A 22,405-nucleotide genomic window follows, 5' to 3' on the forward strand; every position below is an offset into this window, starting at 1 on the left:
TTAGCTATTAATAATCTGATCTTGGTGGTTAGGTTTTCAACATTTTAAAAAAACTTCGTAGGAGAAAAGAGTGCAGGGTGAAATTCATTTGAGTAAAACAAAGAAAATTTTACTATGTCATTTCTCTGTTAAACTGTCATTACTCTTTTCTTCATTGGTTCATCATTTGAAGACAAAAATGATCAGTAATGAAAAATTAAATTTTAACATCTTTGACACGCTTACATTGTTATCAGCTAACAATGAACAGCATCCCCAAATGACAACAGAGTTCCTAAGTACAACAGAGTCTAATTTGGCCCCTTAGTGTCAGAGAAACACTGCTTTTTACCATGCATTAGAGATTTCAACAGGAGAGACATGAGGTAGGGATACTACAGTCACTAAGACAACATGCAAATCTGCAGAACCTCAGCAACTACAAGTCATAATGCTTCCAATATGTTAGGATCTGGTAGAAGAGGGATATACCTTAGTGGCCAGTGTCTCAGCACTGAACTGACCCTGCTGGTTACAGCTAATATCGGTTAGGGAGAGATGGGACCCTGACCAAAGTGCTGCGACTCCTCAGTAAACCTCTTCTCACCTGGGAAGTTCACGTGTTTCTCTGACATCTTGGCCTCAGGCAACAGCACAAGGTACTGAGAGGCTTGTATTTTTCCCCTCAATTATCTGTCTTTTTTGAATTAAATAATCTTTTATTCTGGTCTAAATATGTAATAAATACATACCATTTAGTCGCCGCTGAAGTGCTTCTTCCTCTAGAGTAATAATATAAATTTGTTCATCCAGGTCCTCAAGAATCTAAATTTAAACATCAAACTATTGAATAATACATTACGTAAGTAGTGCTTACGAGAATATTTAGGCTATTTGGCCTATAATTTAGATAACCATTCAAATTACTAGGAATCTAAATTAAAAATGCTCAAACTATTCTACTTGCAAATTAAGTAGAAATTCTTAGTATATAACTAAGCACATCAAAAGCTGATTATCACAAAATCTACATACATTTAAACTGATTTGTTTCAGTTTAAAGAATTAAAGAACTCTGCAACTCTCTCAATGGCACACAAATGTATGAATTCTAAACATCCAGAAAGCTACATGCAGTAGTATCTCTACGCCCAAGCCAATATTATAGAGCCAGAGGAATAGATCACCCAGTCCAACACTGCTTTCTCATCTACATTAACCTGCATAATGTGTAAAACAAGAAATCCATAAACTAAATCACTACCATCAATACTTTCCATTTACATCATCATTATATACTAAAAAATTTCCACAAATATTAAACACTGGTATTATGAAAACCTTCCTATAGACAGAGCCCTAGAAAAATAGTGTGCTAACATACACACCACTCACGACCACAGTATACAACACTAGTAAAAACAACCACCAAAAAACCCCACTCATCAGTAACCAATTATATGGGATATTATCTGCTCTGCCTAAGGGTTGGTGTGCTTCATCCCCTTGATTCTACAGCAACCCTATGAAAAACAGACTGCTCTCGCTGCATCTTGTAATATGCCAAGAAACAAAGGTTTGGCAAAGAAAAGTTATCTGTCTTCAAAGCCTGTGCTCTTAGACACTCTGGGCTGATGGGGACCTAAATATGGATTGGACTTAGTCCTTGACCTCAAACAGCTTATATTCTAGTGTCCAGGAGAGATATGAAAAATCAAAAAGAAAAATAAATTATAGAATTGAAAGTAATGTCATAACTGAAGCTAAAATAAAATGTTAACAAAAGTTCAGAGGAAGAAAGATTCCCAGCTGCTATTTGGGAAGAAAGAAGTCTTGGCAAATGGTTTTGATGGTAGTAGCATCTTACCCAATAGCTTCATTTACCAAAAGGAGGAAAGGCATTTTGCTCAGAGGAAATGACAAGCAAAACATACAGGTGGAGAGGTACAAAGTACACTTAGCAATAAAGTTGCTCGATGACTCTGGAGCTTATGGCAGAACAAGGAGTGGTCCAGAGCCCAGGCTCTGAAAAGAGCCTCCGGGTTCAAATCCTGCCTCATCCTCTCAGATCTGTGATCTTGTATAAGCTACTTGATCTCCCTGAACCACAGATAATTCAACCATAAAATAAGAACGCCATCACCTAACTTATGGGTTTGTCATCAGGATTAAATGAAATTATGCATGTAACTAAAGTACTTAGTGCAAGCATATAGCATATACTTAATTACTGAATAAATAACCATTATTATTGGATGTTAGGAACAAGAAAAGAGGCAAACATTAAAAAGTTTGAAGATGTTACTAATAATAGACAAGTTTGGGAGAAAGTAAGCTTGGGGAGGTTGGATAAGTAAGTAGTCTGATTTTGTATCTGTTGAGTTTTCAGCTCCATAGGGCCTTCAATTATAGCACTTAAGATATACTGTAGTTTGTATTCACTATCTTTTTCTCACTAGAATTAGACATTTAGAAGTGATATGGAAGTGGCAGAGGTGCTCAGGAAAACAGAGCAGAGCACCTTTAGACCAAGGACAGAACTTTAAACATTTGCCTATTTTAGGGGGAAGAAAGTGGAAACGGAGAGAGAGACCAAAAAAACAAACAAAAACAACAACAACAACAAAAAATCCAGAGAATTAGGAAGAAACTAAATGAATGCAATGTCACAAAACCTCTTCAAGAGGGAAGTAAATTTCAAGATTTAATAGAACATGTATTGTATTTGAGTGTGTGTACATTTATGTAGCAGGTTAAAAATCCATTTTTATTTTTTAAAAATACAAAGATTATTTATTAAAAAACTTTCAAAATTAAGCAAGCATTTACTAAAAGAATGTCTACTATGATATTCTCTCAGTTTTTTCCCTTGATGAATTATGCTGATAGGGAAGAAAAACATATAACCATAATAATTTCATAAATACTACTAGTGAAATATAAAGGGGAATATGAGAAATACAGAGGAAGGAGCTTGATTATTTTAGCTTAAAGAAGAAGTGAGGCAAGGGTCAAAGACAGGTAGTAAATACAGCTGGTCTCAGAGCCAGGACTTCAGGAGGCTGTCAGGTGGCTGAAGCAGGTAAGAGGCAGAAGCGAGAGAAAGACCTTCGACATGCCTGGGAAGGGGAAGAATCCAGGCTGCTCTGGGCACAGCAAGTCAGCTGTGAGACTGGCTAGAAACAGAGTCACCAGGGAAGCAATGGGGGCAGGGGCAGCTACAGGCAAATTCAGCGGGGGACAGTTGTGAAAGGCCTTGTATCATGTGAATAGCTTAGACTTGAGCTTGTAGGCAATGAGGATCCATGAAGACAATGTGACAATTCCCTAGATACAGGTAAGAATTATTGTCATTTATTAAATATTTGACAAAATAGCTAGAGGCCCAAGTAACTTAGGGACAAATCATCAAAACTACTACCAACTGAAAATTATTTTTAAATGAATATACAGCATTTCTGAGATTAAAGGGAAAAGTATAATTCAATTAATCAAGATATAACATGCAGACAAATTTTCAGAAAATAACTGCTTTGTAAGTCAAAGAGTATATATAGTAAACTTTGAAACACAAAAGAGTTACCATTTGATATAAGATAATGGACTCCTAAAATACCTGTAAATATCTGTACATTTTGTCTTCAAATTTGCTAGAAGAATTTCTAGCTGAGTGCCTATAGTTAGTATTTTAAGAGCAAAAGCAAATTTGGTTTCCAAAGATGAAAAAGATTAAAATAAAAACAATAACAATTTGGGTTATAAACACGTAAAAATATTCTTCTGTTTCTGAATGCTAGTTTAGAACCTAAAAGATGTTCAAATGTAAAAATGTCTATTTAACAAACAAAATGGTTTACAACATCATACTCACTGTTGGCTTCACCAACAGCTGCCCCATGACTGTGAACATGCGGGAGAGGCCAACTGGAGTGCACACTGCAGAACAGAGAGAGCTCACTTCAGAGTTAGGAGAGAAACTGCCAGCCCCAAATAAAGCAAACTCAAAGACTGCTGTTGTAGGAAAATGCTTGTTTCCAATCTAGGTTCTCGCAGTGTTTTGTCACAGGGCTCCTCAATGTCACCATTAGAGAAGCTCTAGGGGTTCGTGCGCAGACGACGGGCATTCTTATATTTAAGGAAAGATTCATGAAGACTAAAGGAGGGGTAGGATATGCCAGATTCTAGCAGCTGAATAATAATAAGTATTTTCACTTAAAAGAAATTAAAGAAAACCAACCAGAGAACAGACTAAATTTCAAGTACTAACTGAATCGAGTATCAGACAAGAATATCCGAAAGTGACAACTATAACCTTACATCCTTTTACCTATTTTTATCTGCTTATAACATCTCTGAGATATGTTGTGATGCCTTAAGTAAAACAAAACAAATTGTGAAAAAAAGACTGCCAATTCATCGTACAGAATTCCACCATTACCATTCAAAAGTAGAAGCTAGCGTTGTGATGGGGGGGGAGGCACGTGCATGTCTGACTCTCTCCCCCTCCCTCTCTCTTTCCAACTCTGTGCAAGAGGCTTTCTTTAGAGAAGAACAAAAGTATAATTTCAAGGTTTCAGTTTATCAAAATTTATCTTGAATATACAAAAAAAGTTAAGGGCCAACTTTTAAAAATATCTCCAAGCTGTTAAGGAATCTCATCGGGAAACTTGTCTGTAATTTTCTAGAACACAGAACAACTCTACTTTATTATCAATATTATGTCAGAAAAATACTTACAGAGAAGTAACAAACATCCCATCAATGATATACAGGAATATAAATAAGGTAGGTAGAACTCCCAGAGATCTATTAAAAAATGTAAATATCTTTTAGTGCATCCAAAATACCATACATTGATATATAGACTGACAATAAATTAATGTATAGTAAACATCATAATTGCCTATTTGAGTCTACTAAACCATATAATTTCTAAATTGTACAATAAAAAGATCTAAAACAGAAGAACAGGAAATAACCCTTTTGCAAAACCTGTTTGGAGGGAGAACAGGAGCCTCCATGGAATTTTAAGAACAGAAACCAATTAACCAAAGGAAAAAAAAATCTGAAAAGCTGCTTGCTCATTCTACATACAAGAAACACACAAACATTCATTTCTTTCCTTAAACATGTCGAAAGACTTTTTAATTTTGTAAATTAACAACAAGGATTAACTATACAAAGAACTATTAAAATGTTTTAAAAAGTGAATGTGTATAATTATATTCCAAACTGTAGTCTCCACTAGAGAAACTGGTTTAAACAAGTCAATCCGTACCATATAAAGATTCCATACTCGCAGCGTCATTGTCAATGAGTGCCGAGGCTACCCACACTATCCCAAGAATAAGCAAGGCCAGAAGAATAAGCATGACCAGAGTTTCTAAAATTCGGGCTCGGATTCCCTGCAAAATATAATAAAGATATAATTTTAATATTTTATTTCATCACATGAACAATTAGGTTTCTGTCTATATGAAAGCATACAAATTCTTTGAAAGGGGAGGAAATTTACATTTATTAGCAGGACAAAAAACACTAAATGTTTACTGTTTGTAACGTTTAGGCTGACTTTTCAAAATTATGTAAAACACCATTAAGCTTTGAAGAAAGTACCAAAACAATTCTTCATAAAAACATTTTGCAGAACCCTTTTAAACAATTAATTACTTTCCTAACACTTTCCACCAAGAAAGTAGATTAACAAATTTTTATCTGTGATTCTAATCAAGGGAATATAAGGCTAATTAAGGCATACTGCCAAACAGTTCCGTGGACACCCAACTTGGTGAAAACACAAAGCACCATCTACTAGAGAACACGGGGGTTCTGTTAGCTCCCCACAGCCTCCAGAGCCCTCTAGTGTCCAGACGAAGAACTCCTCGTGGTAATCCAGCCTTAGAAACCGTGGAAATGGACAGTATTTATATCAATTAAATATCATCCCTTTCTCGACATTAGATAGAAATTTCATTAAATCCACGAGGCTGGAATATAATAAAGAATCATCATGCACAATTTTGTTTTAAATATAAAACAAATTCTGACCTCAGGGCCAAACGACAGGCCAGACTTATAAACTCAAAACCTACGGGACAAGGCAAAAACAAAAAACAAAACTTTCTCGTATTCTTAGAAAGTCATCAAATGATTGAACCTGTACCTAAATGTAAAGATTCATGTTGATATTTTATACTGTAATGCACTAATTTACAACATCTAACACAACAAAATTATAAGTATATCCATGTTTCTCAATAAGTCATATAATCTTTCCTTCCATATTAAAAATAGTTTAAAGATATGAACTATAAATAAAAATCTAAAACATAGACTTATTTCAATTTTGCCCTAAATATTATTTTCTAATTTCTGAATTACAGCAACAGGTTGCACTTAAATCATAGCACCCCAGTTCCTCAAATTCAATAGGAAAGGAAATGTCCTAAAGCCACGGCCAAAGTGTTCCCAGCCCTAAATGATGACTCAGAGTTGAAGCGGTCTTTTCTTCCTAGTCCAGCCTTACCAGGACTGCCCCTGACAGGTTAAAATGTGTCTTCAAATGGAAGAGTCAGGGCACCTTACACACTCATAGCAAGGGAGGCTGGTAAACCAGAGTGATGACGACCTGTATTTTATTTAACACATTAGATCTCACAGTAGCTACTACTCAAGTGAGATGAAACAGGAACAGTCACAAAATGCACTACTAAAAAATACACTCCTACTTACTAAAGAACTCTCTGAACCTACACTTAACACATTCAAACCATTAGGATACCAAAACATGACCACTACCTTTTAGCACTGATTTTTTTCTCTCTTCCTCTCTTTCTAAGCAAGAACCTTTTAATCACACATTAAATATTATCTGGAAAGTCTATAAATAAAACAGATAAAAAGAGTAGGCTCTGGAGTGCATGTGTTACACCCCCTCAGCTTTGTCTTTTCCTGCCTCTGACTGGGGCCCGAATCCTGCATGCCTCTGACCAGCCGATGGGAACATCAGAGCTCTCAAAACATGTAACACGTGTCTTAAGTGTTATGATGTACGAGCTAAACAGTAGTGCTACTTGGAACTGTTTGAGACCTGATGTCCAAAAAAAGGGCATTTTAATAATACATGTTATAATTATTATATTAAGCAATTACAATGTAACAATAAGGTTAAGTGTTATAATGATAATAAATTTGGGGACCCAATCACCAATAAGACTTACACACATCCTCTGATATTTTGGTAAGAAGTATTTCTTGGCAGTTAAACTCGTTTTTCATCAGATCTGTCTCTGTGTTAGAAGGCAGTGCTCCGTGGGTCTCTCCCACTTCTGTGCATCTCACAAGCAGAGGCGGGGCAGTCCGCATTCTGGACTGTCTTTTCAAAGACTTCTGTACAGCAAACAGCCTTGGAAGACAGAGATGGTGTCTTTGCAGTAGAGGCAGGTCTGCTTACCGTACAGTGTGAAACAGAAGGTCCCCCCACAGAGCACAGGGCAGGCAGGCTTGCTTGCACCCCATTACAAATAATGCGGGTTCCCTAAATGCAGGGCTCCTCAGCCATGACACGAGCCCACTGTGGGGACAGCTCCCACCTGGGCCGCATCACCCCCATGGGGCTCGGGGTCCTGGGGAACTGACAGGAACAGGAGGCTCCTGTGCCTGCACGCTGAGTAATGAAGCCTCTGACCCAGGAGTCTGTGTCTACAACCAGAGTCTGCGAGTCTGGCAAACTAACCTGTCAGCTTGCAAGTACCATAAAATCTCAGACCTCTGCAGTTCTGGAAAGCTTTGGGCAACAAGAATGGAAAGCTCACACGGCTTTCTAGGTAAGAACAAACAAGGGCCCACACAGGTTGGGTTCAGGGCTACAAGAAGACCCCCAGGATCGAGCCGTGAATCCTCTCACCCAGGCCGTAGGCAGGCAGGAGAAGTAAGGGCCCCCATGACCTGGCAGCTGGCAAGTGTCTGGGGCCTGAGCTGTGAAGGGAAGTGAGACAACCCACTGGCAGTCTGGCTACGCTCCCTCTCCCTGAGCAGAAGCAGGAAGGGGCCTTATTGTGACGATGTACAGCAAGTCTTGCAAGGCCAATTAAAAGGAACTGTCCTATCTAGGACGACGGTTACGGGGAACTATTTTTCTTGTATACTTGGTGCCTTGTTGTATTTTCCAAATTTTTTAGAGTGGATGTATATGACTTTAAGAAATAGGAGAACAAACTAATGTTGTTCTAATTTTCAATTTTTTTCTTACAATAATAAACATCCAAGAGTTTGGCACCCATAAGAATAACTTTTTAAAAATATCCAAGTTCGGTTTATGAGATAGACAGTATAATAAGCTCGTTAAGAGCCCCAACTCTACCAGCAGACCACTTGGGCTCAAATCCTGTCTCCGTCACTGACCAACTGTGTAACCCTGGGCAAATGCCTAAAGCACACTGTGCCTCAGTTTCCTCCTTTGTAGAACGAGTTTATTAATGACACCCCTACTTCGTGGGTTGTTATCAGAACCAAATGAGTTAATACGTGCAACATGCCGAGCTCAATGTCTGGTACCTAGTAAGGATTAACTGTAATAACTCAAACTGCTGCCTCTGTGTTTGGAATCTCCAAGGCTTGGGAATTCGCATATCATTTGTCTTTCTCAATTAAATTTATACCACCTTCTAATGCCACCTTGTCACTCTTTCCCATCTTTGCCACCTACCATGTACAGACCTAGAAGAAACAATCCCATCTTTCTTGATATATGAGCACCTAGTTCACAAGAGCTTCTCATCACATCCCCTGCCACCCTAAGTACCATACACGCTCATAATGAACCTGACCTGCATTCTACTACGGCCGGCCACACAGCTAACCAGACCCCATCATCTCTCAGGGCCACCTCTGAGATCTCCCACGGTGAAGCTGCCCCTCGGCCCACAGCCTCCTAGTCTCCTCCGATCTTGCAGCCCTCCAACCTAGCTCTAACCTAGCTCTAACCTTCTATGTCCTCATCATGATAATCTCTCCTCCCTTGATCTTCCCAATCCCTCCAATCAGTCTTGTTTTCACTGTCTAAACCCCACGATGAACTAGTATATTTTGATGATAATTCAGTATCAATAATACTCTAGTATTCCTGGCCCTTTTAACTTCCACCAGGCCAGTTTAACTCCACCTGGAAGCTCACTCCAAATTCTCAGCACTGTTAAAGAAATCTACAAAATCATGAGAAGTGTTCGCTACTACGTTCCAAAGCGCCCCTTCAATGTTCCCGGCAATCCTTACACTGATTGCCGGCTAATAACTCCCTCAAAGGTTCTTAAATGTGTTCCAGTCTCCTTGACCCTAATCTCATGCCCTGCGTTCTTAACTACAGCTGACCTTACCTCTCCCTTAGTAAGACACAGCTGGGTGGCCTGCACGTCCCCTCAGCTCCCTTCCCCTATCCCTTGGTTTCTGTCTCCATTCCTATTTCTTTCATTCTGTAAAGGAAAATATCTCAGATCCCTTTTCTCCGATGGCACAATCTTAGATGTCCATCCTTTCACAAGCTGTATCAGTGCTTCTCAAACATTAGCATGGAACAGATTTACCAAGGGGCTTGTCAATTCCTGAGTACCTGTACAAAGTGGCTCCTCAGTCAATTCTGATGAAGATGGTCTACCAGATAGACTCTCTCTTCTTCCCTGGATGATCTTGCCTCCTCACGTGGCCAACGACTCTCAAATATATACCTCTAGTCCAAATATTACCCCTGAGGCCAAGATCCATACATCCCAATGGCCACCTTGCCTTTGATATCTCACAGCTACCTTAAACTGAATTCTAAAATCAAATTCATCATTTTATCCCTTAGACCTGCTCCTCCTTCAGTGTCCCATACCTCAATAAATGGCATCATTATCCACTTTGTTGTTTTGCCAGACACTCTGGAAACACCCTTGTCACCTCCTTTCCTGCTGTACCCCACCTCTCCCCAAAACACATACACACACCCTGGACCCTGGTCCAGTCGAACACCGAGTCCTTTCGATTCTCCTATGTAATTACGACTCAAGTTCATCCACCTCTCTTCCTACTGCCATAACGTCTATCTGGTGGACAACACCCCAGCCTCCTAGCTACTAGTCCTACATCCACACTCTTGTCTCTCCCTGACCTGGTGCCTACATCGCATGGAAATGTGATCTTCTCAAAATGCAAATCTGATCATGCCACTCTTAGTCATAACTTACTAACAGAGGTATAGGCCTGCACCTGGGAAACAGATGCATTAATGCAACAACAAACAATAAAAATCGAATCTCATGTGGTACATATATACAATGGAATATTACTCAGCCATAAAAAGGAACAAAACTGGGTCATTTGCAGAGATGTGGATGGACCTAGAGACTGTCATACAGAGTGAAGTAAGTCAGAAAGAGAAAAACAAATATCATATATTAACGTATATATGTGGAATCTAGAAAAATGGTAGATGAACTTATTTGCAAGAGACACAGACGTAGAGAACAAACATATGGATACCAAGGGGGCAAGGGGAGGGTGGGATGTATTGGGAGATTGGAAATGACATTTATACACTATTGATACTATGTACAAAATAGATAACTAATGAGAACCTACTGTACAGCACAGGGAACTCTACTCAATGCTCTGTGGTGACCTAAATGGGAAGGAAATCCAAAAAAGTGGGGATACATGTATACGTATAGCTGATTCACTCTGCTGTACAGCAGAAACTAACACAACATTGTAAAGCAACTATACTCCAATAAAAATTAATTTAAAATTTAAAAAATTAAAAAAAAAAAATTGAACCTCATTAGCACCATTCTCTAACTGGGAGTGCACCTCTAACTGAGGTGCTGCGTAAGTATATCCTTAAAGTTGGGCCTTACTCTTTTTTCTGCTGTTTAGATAGTGCGCAAACTAATTATAGATGAAAAAAGAACAAATTATTTATGATTAAATAGCACAGAACAGTGCTGTCCAACGGATATTTCTGTGATGATATAAATGCTCTATTCTGTGCTATCCATTAACATAGCTAATAACCATATGTGTTTATTGAGTACTTAGAATGTAGCTACTGTGACTAAAGAACTGGTTTTTAATTTTACTGAATTTTAGTTATTTAAATTTATATAGCCACACATGGCTAATGGTTACCATATAGGTCAGAGCAGACTACTAATAGTCTGTTTCTAACAAAATCTGATATAAGCACTCTCTGTACTCTCAAGTACTTTCTGGTCATTTTCCTAAATTTAACCTTGACATAAAATTCTTTGAACAGCCTGGTTAAAGTAACAGCCTCTTTTAACATGCTATAGCTCTAGATTAGCCTCTTTTAACATGCTATAGATTAGTGTTTCAAGTAGCATTTATGTCAAAGAGAAGAAATCTATTACTAAGTTTAAAAATTACTCCATTCTATTTACATAAAGAAAAAATACATTCTCTCATTAAGAAAAATAGATAGCATTTAAAATGCAACCTAAGTATAAACCAGTCTGAAAGTGACAATGAAGTTAAACAGCAACATATTTATCCACATATACTTACAAACTAAGTCCCAAATAAATCTCTTATGTGATTAAAAAGTATATGTGAACAGTCTTTCTAAAAGGAAACAGCTATCAATATTATCATTCCAAGAGTATGCTTTTACTATTATAAATATGTGAATAATATCAAGAAAAAAATGTCTAAAATGTACATTCACATGCTTAAGCAAATAAGAAACATTTAAACAAATAAACCTCTGTAGTCAAAGCATATGAACTCTTCAAAAATTTATTTCAAATTGATCAACATTTCTTTTGAAAGATAACAAATAACTCATAAAAAGAAATCTGCTCATTTTCAGTTATTAACCTAAATTTAAAGAAGAGTAAATTAGGAATTATAGAAAAGGCTGCCACAGAGCAAGCCATCAAAATTATGGAATATGATTATACCTGTTTATGAAATATTGAAGATAACTGATGTAGTTAGAAATAACTGTTATACTGACTTAATCCACTAGGAGGCTAGGACAATTATGTTTTCCTTTTGTTATTTTTATTCCCTTTTAGTGATTAAATGGGACAAAATCAGCCCAACTTGAAATCAATTAAATATCATATTTATGAGCTTTAGCAAAACCAACAGAAAAATATAACAAATCTTTTCATTAAATGCAATGTGGCAGAGTTTTTTACCTTCAACAACTTTAGAACAGAGAGAAGAGAGGTGAAGGGATTATAAATAATCAGAAACGTCATTTGTTAATCTGGCATCGACTGGCTCATATGAGTGCCAAAAATATACAAATTGTTATCACTACCTTTCTTGAAATCAGTAAAATATTACAAAGCCTAAAGGGTACAGGCTTTGTGGCATGTAGAGTGTGAGCTTTTTGAACTTTTGTATGTGGTTCTGTCTGCAAAGTAATGAAAAGCATTGTGAGAGCTTTTATCACTACCATTAATCACCAGCAGGACAGCATATAAGCAAAAAAATATGCCTACTGCTCATTTTTCCATTAAGAGTCAGAATCAGGAGCTAGGAAGCCCCAAGGGGAAGGTCCCTATCAACTCCATTCTTGCATACACTGAGCTAAAAGATGTGCCAGATGTCAGAATAACTTACTGAAATACCCTGCAAACAACAAAGTGGCAAAACACTGTCAGAGTGGAAGAAGGTTCCCATTGTTCATCTTAAAAATTAAGAAAAGTCTCCTGAATATAAGATCACAGAACTGTAAGAACTACTTGTCATCAACAGTTGTACTTGCTCACAATTTTCACACAAATTCACACAATTGTGAATGCTTATACTATGCCATACAGTACCAGGATTTCATGAACTTCATAATGTATTTATGAATACTTGTCTTAACTCCTCCCAAAAACCATAAATCTAAGTTACCTTAAAGAAACTCCATCCCTTTTATTAAAATCATAGTGTAATAAGCACTCAGCGTATTAGTAGAAAACATCATCAGAATAAAGTACTTTCATTCTGTCAAGGAAACATCATCTTGTTTTTAAGAAAAGTAAGCTATATAATTAATTACATTAGTTTCATACCAGTATTGTTTTGGAAATTACAACTATCTCAATATTTTAACAGTTTAAATTAGATTAAATAAGCTAGTGAAGGCTAAACACCAAATTTTGGTGCTGGTCAATTACACAGTAAATGCTCTGTACTGAACATCAATGAAGTGAAAATTACAATACATTTACAAAAGCTCTAACGATAAACTGATATGTTTCTATGGTGATGAACATTTAAACAAGATTTTGCATGGACATCTTGACCTCTTGGAAGGTATGTAAACACCACTTTATATACTATGTCTCCACCCATCAGGAAAGCCTGGGAAAAATTTCTACATTCACAGAACATTTAAAATAAATATCAAGCCATTGTTTCCATTTAACAAAAAGGGTCTCTTAGTAACATTAAGATAAGGTTTGTTCAGCATGACATCAAGACTGCACCAAACATACATGCAGTCATCTGGAGAAGATCGATAGAAGCACTAATAAAGAACAGAAAATAAAGGCAGGTATTAATTATTTTAAACCATGAAAAAACTACAAACAAGCATTCCTAGAGAGTGTCAACCATTTCCCCCTTTGCTCCCAAAGTAATCATTAAAAGTATAGACAAAAAGAGTTTTGGTCCCAAGTCAAAGAAAATAGCTTTATAGAAAGTGTTGTTAAGCTCTATAGTGAATTGTTTTTTAATTATTAATATTTTCTGCAGTTTATTATATATATATACATATTTATTTAATAGTCATACACAGTAGAAAAACTAAAACTATAAGATTCTCAAGTTATTAAAACTTGACAAAAGGAAAGTATTTTAGAATAAGTTAAAATAATAACACTAACATTGCTGTTCATTGAACTAAGATGTTCACTATATTTAAATTTATGGGCAGAAATTTCTCATGATAGTAAACAAACAAAATCCTCCAGATTGCAAGTAAATGAATTAATACAGCAAGTTTCCAACACGTAAATGAAAGAACTGAATTGTAAAAAGACTGCAGGGACTTTACATCAAAATGTTTAAACATAATTCTAAATTTGGGAAAAAAACATTTCTCAGTACACTTCATCACATCAAAATAATTTAATGGTTAGCCAGTAAGGATCTTTTCTAATTCTAATTCTGTTCTAATAATTCTTTAGTTATAAACTTGACGGAAAAAAAGAGATGGCAACTATTTGCAAAGCTCCTACTACGTAGTTGCTTTATATGTGCTCACTGAATATTCACAATAAAGGCAAATTTATTATAAATGAGAAAGCTCACATCCAAAAAGTTAAATAATCTGTCTATGGTCACCCTGTTCCAGGCCTGCCAGAACTCTCTTTAAATCAGGTCTGTCAGCTTCTGGAGCCTGTGCTTTCTACCCTCCCCACAAGACAGAAATAAGACATAAAAGACAAACTGATGTGGAAATAGGAGGTGGGGGGAGAATGCTTAAAACATACTTAAGGCAACCTATAATTTTAGCAAAGAAACTAAATCAAAATACACAAAAGCGTCTTTTACTAGGATATTAATTTTCAATTCCGTAATAGCAAGCTCATGCTGAGCAAATGCTCAGTCCTTTAATGTAACAGAACATTGTAGCCAATACCTTACTAGTCCTGCCATAAAACACGCAGGCACAAGTTCCAATACAGACACAACAAAAGAAAAATCATTAGGGTTATTATTTATTACATGACTATAGCAAAATGTACAAGATACTAAAGTGTAGAATATTAATATAAAAGCAATTCCACATGATAATTTAGGTAATAGTGTCATATTGCTTTTGTGGCAAACAGTACATTTACACAAAAAGCACTAGGAATTCCAAAATACCACAGAAGAGCTATCCTTATGACAGTGAACAAAATAGGAAACATACACAAAAAGCTTAAGGCTGTCTGCCTGCTCTAAACCCAGACCAATCCCTCCAAAGCTGCGTTGGGCGCCTCTCTCATTTCCACAGCCCCTCCAGCTCTCAATAACAGCTACTTTGGGTGTGTAGGTGTGCATGCATGTGTGATTATTTTATAGTTTTCCACTGAATATCAACAACTTGGCATTTTGGTTTTTCTTATCAGTTTGGTTAATATGAGCCCATCACCAAGAAATAAATCACCTTTTTTCCTTTCTATTTTTAAATACTGAAAGTATAGACATGTCTCGCTTTCTTTCCCTTTGCACTTCTGCAATTTGCACTTTGCAGATAATTGCATTTTTTACAAATTGAAGGTTTGTGGCAACCCTGCGTCGAACAAGTCTATCGGTGCCACTTTTCCAACAGCATTTGCTCACTTTGTGTGTCTGTGTTACGTTTTGGTAATTCTCACAATATTTCAAACTTTTTCATTTTTATTATATTTGTTATGGTGATCTGTGATCAGTGATCTTTGATGTTACTACTGTAATTGTTTTGGACGTCACGAACTACACCAACACAAGATGGCAACAATCAATAAATGTTGTGTGTGTTCTGACTGCTCCACCAACCAGCCCTTCCCCCATCTCTCTCCCTCTCCTTGGACCTCCCTGTTCCCTGAGACACAACCATGTTGAAATCAGGCCAACTAATAACCCTACAATGGCCTCCAAGCGTTCAAGTGAAAGGAAGAGTCGCATGTCTCTCACTTTAAATCAAAAGCTAGAAATGCTGAAGCTGAGTGAGGAAGGCGTGTGGAAAGCTGACAGGCTGAAGGCTAGGCCTCTTGCTCCAAACAGCCAAGTCGTGAAGGCAAAAGAACGTTCTTGAAGGAGATTAAGGTGCTGCTCCAGTGAGCACACGAATGGTAAGAAAGCAACACAGCCTTATTGCTGTTGAGGAGAAAGTTTTAGTGGTCTGAACAGGTGATCAAACCAGCCACGACATTGCCTGAAGCCAAAGCCTAATGCAGGCAAGACCCTAACTCTCTTCAAGTCTGTGAAGGCTGAGACAGGTGAGTAAGCTGCAGAAGAAAAGCTTGAAGCTAGCAGAGGTTGGCTCATGAAGTTTAAGGAAAGAAGCCGTCTCCATAACATAAAAGTGTAAGGTGAAGCAGCAAGTGCTAATGTAGAAGCCGCAGCAAGTTATCCAGAAGATCTAGCTAAGATCATTAACGAAGGTGGCTACACGAAACAACAGATTTTCAATGTAGACAAAAGAGCCTTCTATTGAAAGATGTCAACTAGGACTTTCATAGTAGAGAGAAGTCAATGCCTGGCTTCAAAGCTTCAAAGCTTCAAAGGACAGGCTGACTTTTTTTTTTTTTTTTAACATCTTTATTGGAGTACAATTGCTTTACAATGGTGTGTTAGTTTCCGCTGTATAACAAAGTGAATCAGCTATATGTGTACGTATATCCCCATATCCCCTCCCTCTTGCGTCTCCCTCCCACCCTCCCTATCCCACCCCTCTAGGTGGTCACAAAGCACCGAGCTGATCTCCCTGTGCTATGCAGCTGCTTCCCACTAGCTATTTTACGTTTGGTAGTATATATATGTCCATGTCACTCTCTTTGTCCCAGCTTACCCTTCCCCCTCCCCGCGTCCTCAAGTCCATTCTCTATGTCTGCGTCTTTATTGCTGTTCTGCCCCTAGGTTCCTCAGAACCATTTTTTTTTTTTTAGATTCCATATATATGTGTTAGCGTACAGTATTTGTTTTTCTCTTTCTGACTTACTTCACTCTGTATGAGTCTGTAGGTCCATTCACCTCACTACAAATAACTCAATTTCGTTTCTTTTTATGGCTGAGTAATATTCCATTGTATATATGTGCCACATCTTCTTTATCCATTCATCTGTCGATGGACACTTGGGTTGCTTCCGAGGCCTGGCTACTGACAGGCTGACTCCTGATAGGGGCTAATGCAGCTGGTGACTAAGTTGAAGCCAGTGTTCACTAACCATTCCAAAAATCCTAGGGCCCTTAAGAATCATGCTAAATCTACTCTGCCTGTGCTCTGTAAGTGGAACAAAGCCTGGATGATAGCACATCTGTTTACAACATGGTTTACTGGATATTTTACACCCACTGCTGAGATCCACTGCTCAGAAAAAAAGATTCCTTTCAAAAACTACTGCTCACTGACAACGTACCTGGTCACCCGACAGCTCTGATGGAGATGTACAACAAGATTCATGTTGTTTCATACCTGCCAACACGACAACCGTTCTGCAGCCCATGAATCAAGGAGTAATTTTGACTTGCAAGTCGTATTTAAGAAATATATTTCGGGGCTTCCCTGGTGGCGCAGTGGTTGAGAGTCTGCCTGCCAATGCAGGGGACACGGGTTCGAGCCCTGGTCTGGGAAGATCCCACATGCCGCGGAGCAACTGGGCTCGTGAGCCACAACTACTGAGCCTGCGCGTCTGGAGCCTGTGCTCTGAAACAGGAGAGGCCGCGATAGTGAGAGGCCCGCGCACCGCGATGAAGAGTGGCCCCCGCTTGCCGCAACTAGAGAAAGCCCTCGCACAGAAACGAAGACCCAACACAGCCATAAATAAATAAATAAACAAATACTTTAAAAAAAAAAAGTGAAAGTCTATAAAAAAATTAAAAAAAAAAAAGAAATACATTTCGTAAGGCTGTAGCTGCCATAGTGAGTCCTCTGATGATCTGGGCAAAGTCACTTGAAAACCTTTTGGAAAGGATTCACCATTCTAAATGCCATTAAGCACATTTATAATTCATGGGAAGAGGTCAAAATACCAACATTCACAGGAGTTTGGAAGACGTTGATTCTAACCTTCATGGATGACTTGGAGGGGTTCAAGACTTCAGTGGAGGAAGTAACAGCAGATGTGGTGGAAACAGCAGGAGAACTAGAATTAGAAGTGGAGTCTGAGATGTGACTGAATCGCTGTAATCTCAGGATAAACTTTCACAGAAAAGCATTGCTTCTTATAGATGAGCAAAAGAAAATGGTTTCTTGAGATGGAATCCACTGCTGGTGAAGACGCTGTGAAGATTGTGGAAATGACGACAAAGGATTTAGACTAGGACGTGAACTTAGCTGATGAGGCAGCAGCAGGGTCCGCGAGGACTGAGTCCAATTCTGAAAGAAGTTCTACCATCGGTAAAACGCTACCAAACAGCACGGCACGCTGCAGAGAAATCATTCGTGACAGGAAGAGTCAGTCGATGCGGCACACTTCACTGTCGTCTTATTCTAAGGGCCTGCCACAGCCCCCCACCCCCGGTCTTCCGCAGCAGCACCCTGATCAGCCAGCAGCCAACGTCGAGGCAGGACAAGACCCTCCCCCAGCAAAAAGATACCAACTAACTGAAGGCTCGGAGGCCGGTTAGTATTTTTTTAGCAAAGACGTATTTTTTTTAAACATCTTTATTGGAGTATAATTGCTTTACAATGGTGTGTTAGTTTCTGCTTTATAACAAAGTGAATCAGCTATACATATACATATATCCCCACATCCCCTCCCTCTTGCGTCTCCCTCCCACCCTCCCTATCCCACCCCTCTAGGTGGTCACAAAGCACCCTGTGCTATGCGGCTGCTTCCCACTAGCTATCTGTTTTACATTTGGTAGTGTGTATATGTCCATGTCACTCTCTCACTTCGTCCCAGCTTGCCCTTCCCCGTCCCCATGTCCTCAAGTCTATTCTCTACGTCAGCATCCTTATTCCTATTAGCAAAGAGGTATTTTTTAATTAAGGTATGTACATTGTTTTTTAGACACAATGCTATTGCGCATTTAATAGACTACAGTATAGTGTAATCACAACTTTTCTTTGTACTGGGAAGCCAAAAACTTCGTGTGACTCACTTTATTGCAATATTCCCTCTACTGCAGTGGTCTGGAACCAAACCCACAATATCTCTGAGGTATGTCGGTCTGTACACTGTTTAGCTTTATATGTCTGTTAAATACCTGTGGAGAGACCACCCAACCTAAAGGAACGTCACCACAACCACTGTGCACCCATGTAGCCCTCCCAACCACACACCTGCTGCACCAACCTGCCCAATGGTAACCACCAATTTGAACTGCCGTGCTCATCACTTACTTTTTTTTATGACAGTTAAGTATATATAACATAAAATTTACCATTTGAACAATTTTTAAGTGTAGAGTTCTGTGGCATTAAGTACATTCACACAGTCATGCAACCATCACCACCATCCATCTCTAGAGCTTTTTATATTCTCCAACTCAAACTCTGCACCCCATTAAACAGTAACTCCCCATCTAACCCCAGCCCCTGTACACCCACCGTCGACTTTCTGTCTCTATGAATTTGACTACACTAGGACGCTCATATAAGCGGAATCATACAGTATTTGTCTTGTTGTGCCTGACTTTATTTCACTTAGCATAATGCTCTCAAGGTTCATCCATGTTGTAGTATGTGAGGATTTCCTTCCTTGTTAAGGCTAAATAATATACTACTATATGCACATACCACAATTTGTTTATCTATTAATCCACTGATGGATACTTGGGTTGTTTCCACCTTTGGCTATTGAAAATAATCCTGTCATGAAAATGGGTGTATAAATATCTGTGGAGTCCTTCCTTTAATTCTTTTGTGTACATACCCAGAAGTGGAATATCTGGATCATGTGGTAATTATATTTTTAATTTTTTGAGCAACCACTATACTGTTTTCCACAGTCGTCGCACCATTTTATATTCTGACCAACAGTGTACAAGAGTTCCAATTTCTCAATATCCTCACCAATACTTGTTATTTTCTAGCAGCCATTCTAATGGGTGTGGATAAGTATCTTCTTGTGGTTTTGATTTGCATTTCCCTAATGCCTAGTGACACTAGGGTCTTTTCATGTGCTTATTGGTCATTTGCATATCTTCTTCAAAGCAATGTCTATTCAAGTCCTTTGTTCCTTTTTTAATATTTGATAGAGTAAGTTCTATCACCATGTTCTTCAAAATTGCTTTGGCTATTCTTGACTCTCTGCCCTCCCAAAGAATTTTACTATCTCCTTGTCGCATGCCATAAGATAACCTCTTAAAAATTTTATTAGAATTGCACTGACTCTAAAAAATAATTTGAGAACTGGTATTTTTATCATATAAAGAAATTCATAAACATAGAATATCTATCCAATTAACTAGGTCTTCTTAACATCTTTCAATAAGATTTTTTCTTTCCATATATTATTTCAATAAGGTTTTAAAAATCATTTGTTGGGTTTATTTCAACATACCTTAGTTGTCTTGCTATTTTAAAAGGTATTTTTAATTAGATTTTCTGTTTGTTGCTGTTACTTATTGATTTTCCTATATTAATCCTAGATCCAGCTTCCTTGCTAAATTTTCTTATTGGAATTATCATTTATCTTTAGATTCTATAGGATTTTTCAAAAGACAATATCATCTGTTAATCATGACTATTTTGTTTGTTCCTTTCAATTTTTCCTTTTCTTGTCTAACTGTACTGGTAAAGAACTCTACTATAGTGCTGTCTATTGTTAGAAATAAAAATACTCAAGATGGCATCCCAATTTTAAAGTAAATACTTTTAACATTTTACTGCTAAGAACAATGTCAGTTGCAGTCTTAGAGTAGATATCCATTATCAGGTTAAGCAAGTTCCCTTTAGTTCTTAGTTTGCTTTTTAATCATGAATGGTTACTGATTTCATGGATGTGTTCTGCATCTCTTCTGAGGTGTTCACTTGATTCTTTTCTCTCATTTACTCTCCTAATATGAATTACAGTCATAGATTTTCTAGTGTTAAACCAACCTTGATAGCTGAAATAAATTTTTTTGGATGATGATCTTTTGTGTTGGACTCAGCTTAATATTTTCTGATTCACAAGTATTCATGAAAAGGAATGGCATATAATGTTCCTTTCTCCTATTAATCCTGTCTGCTTTCAGCATCAAGATTCCACTAGTTCCATAAAATACAACTGTGAGTGTTCCATCTTCCAATCTCCAGACAAATTTGTTGAAACTGTAGTTATCTATTCTTTAACGTCTGATAGAAATATCCTGGAAACTGTCTAGACTTGATTTTTATCAGAATGACTCAACAAAACTTTCATTTCTGGCAATATTGAGGACAAGATATCCTTAATTCCCTCTGCCAAGATAAGTCTAAAATGCTAGATCAAATATTTTCAAATCTCTCTGAAATCTTTTGTCTATTAACTCTGAGTAGTGCATCGAATTTGGTCCCTCTCACAATGTTGACTTTTCCCAGATGTCTGGTCATCTCCTGAGTCCCTGTTCATCTTTATATACACAAGTTTTTGTCCTGCTTCTTTCTTTAATCATCTCCTGCCTCTGGTGACAGTGAATCTAGAGAAGCAGGCTCCAGTTCTGGGTGAGGTGTCTCGGTAGCTTGTGCCCTGGTGGGCCCTTGTAAGTTTACCGACTCTCAACTTCCAGGACCCACGTGCTCTGCTTTAGCCCACAGCAAGTGTTACTGCTGCTTGATGATGGCAGCTCCTCTCTGAGCACCCTGGTCCTTTCTGTTCTTCACATCCTTTAGCACATGATTTTAATTTCTGATAAAACCAGGTCAAAGGAGAATTTGAAGAACACATATACGTAGATAACCAGAAATATTAAAATCAATTTGCTAATAGATGCAAAATGGGATAACATCCTGTGGGACAATAAAATGAAATGTTTGGAGTTATCTTTTGCATAGGGAAGAAATCAATTACATCTCTATCAGACAAATTACTTCGCATTGCTCTCACTTTCCTACAAGTTAACTCTAACCCTAAGGAGATGTAATATAGCCAAGTCAACAGAAAATCAGCCAAAGGTGCACACCCCTATAGGACCAGAAAACCCCCAGCATCCACTAGACAATGGCTAGAACTCCAATGACAGAACACCCAGGATCTTCTTTGCCCATTTCCAAGTCTTGGACAATTTTTCATGGCACTAAAAAATTTATGTACACAAAATAAATGATTAAAGTAAGACGGACATAAAATATATATATACACTAATTATAATTACACAATGATCCAAGTACAAATGTTGACAGGTAATTTGGAATGATATAAAATACAATGTAGGGTTAATTGGCTTTCCCTAAACTTGTTTAAATAATTAAAATATTAATGAAAAACCGATAGAAGTCAAGATACACAGGAGAATCAGCCAAAATCATCAACCTCGTGAGTATGCTTCGTGCAAGCCAAATAAGACACAGGGAAATTAAAGATCCTGGAATACACAGACACATTTAGGAAGGGCTTGTATGTTTGTAGAAATCATCTTGGAAGCCTGAGAAGGAATTTCTGAACACTATATTGGAAAAGATCGTCTTTAAACAACCTTAAGGCCATGAGAGGCCAAAACAGCTACAAAGCTAAAGAGGAGAGGCCAAAAGAAAAGACTGCGCCCCACACTTGTCAACGAAATCAGAGCCAATTCAAGCAGAGACCACAAAGCCTCCCAGGTCTGGAAA

At 37.9% G+C, this 22,405-nt stretch overlaps 1 protein-coding gene across 10 annotated transcripts in view; it reads right to left on the reverse strand.

Annotated features, from left to right (window-relative positions):
* LMBR1 (limb development membrane protein 1) overlaps positions 1 to 22,405 on the reverse strand; it is a 163,713-nt gene that overhangs the window by 79,897 nt on the left and 61,411 nt on the right. For all 10 annotated transcript variants that reach the window (XM_082398847.1, XM_082398841.1, XM_082398844.1 and 7 more), the window contains 4 exons: positions 5,258 to 5,384; positions 4,717 to 4,785; positions 3,851 to 3,915; positions 732 to 804 (listed from right to left, as the gene is read on the reverse strand). In XM_082398847.1, coding sequence (XP_082254973.1) covers positions 732 to 804; positions 3,851 to 3,915; positions 4,717 to 4,785; positions 5,258 to 5,384 — 334 coding nt within the window. The remainder of the gene's footprint in view (positions 1 to 731; positions 805 to 3,850; positions 3,916 to 4,716; positions 4,786 to 5,257; positions 5,385 to 22,405) is intronic.

Source organism: Balaenoptera borealis (assembly GCF_965194805.1).
Source record: "Balaenoptera borealis genome assembly, chromosome: 7".
NCBI lineage: Eukaryota > Metazoa > Chordata > Mammalia > Artiodactyla > Balaenopteridae > Balaenoptera > Balaenoptera borealis.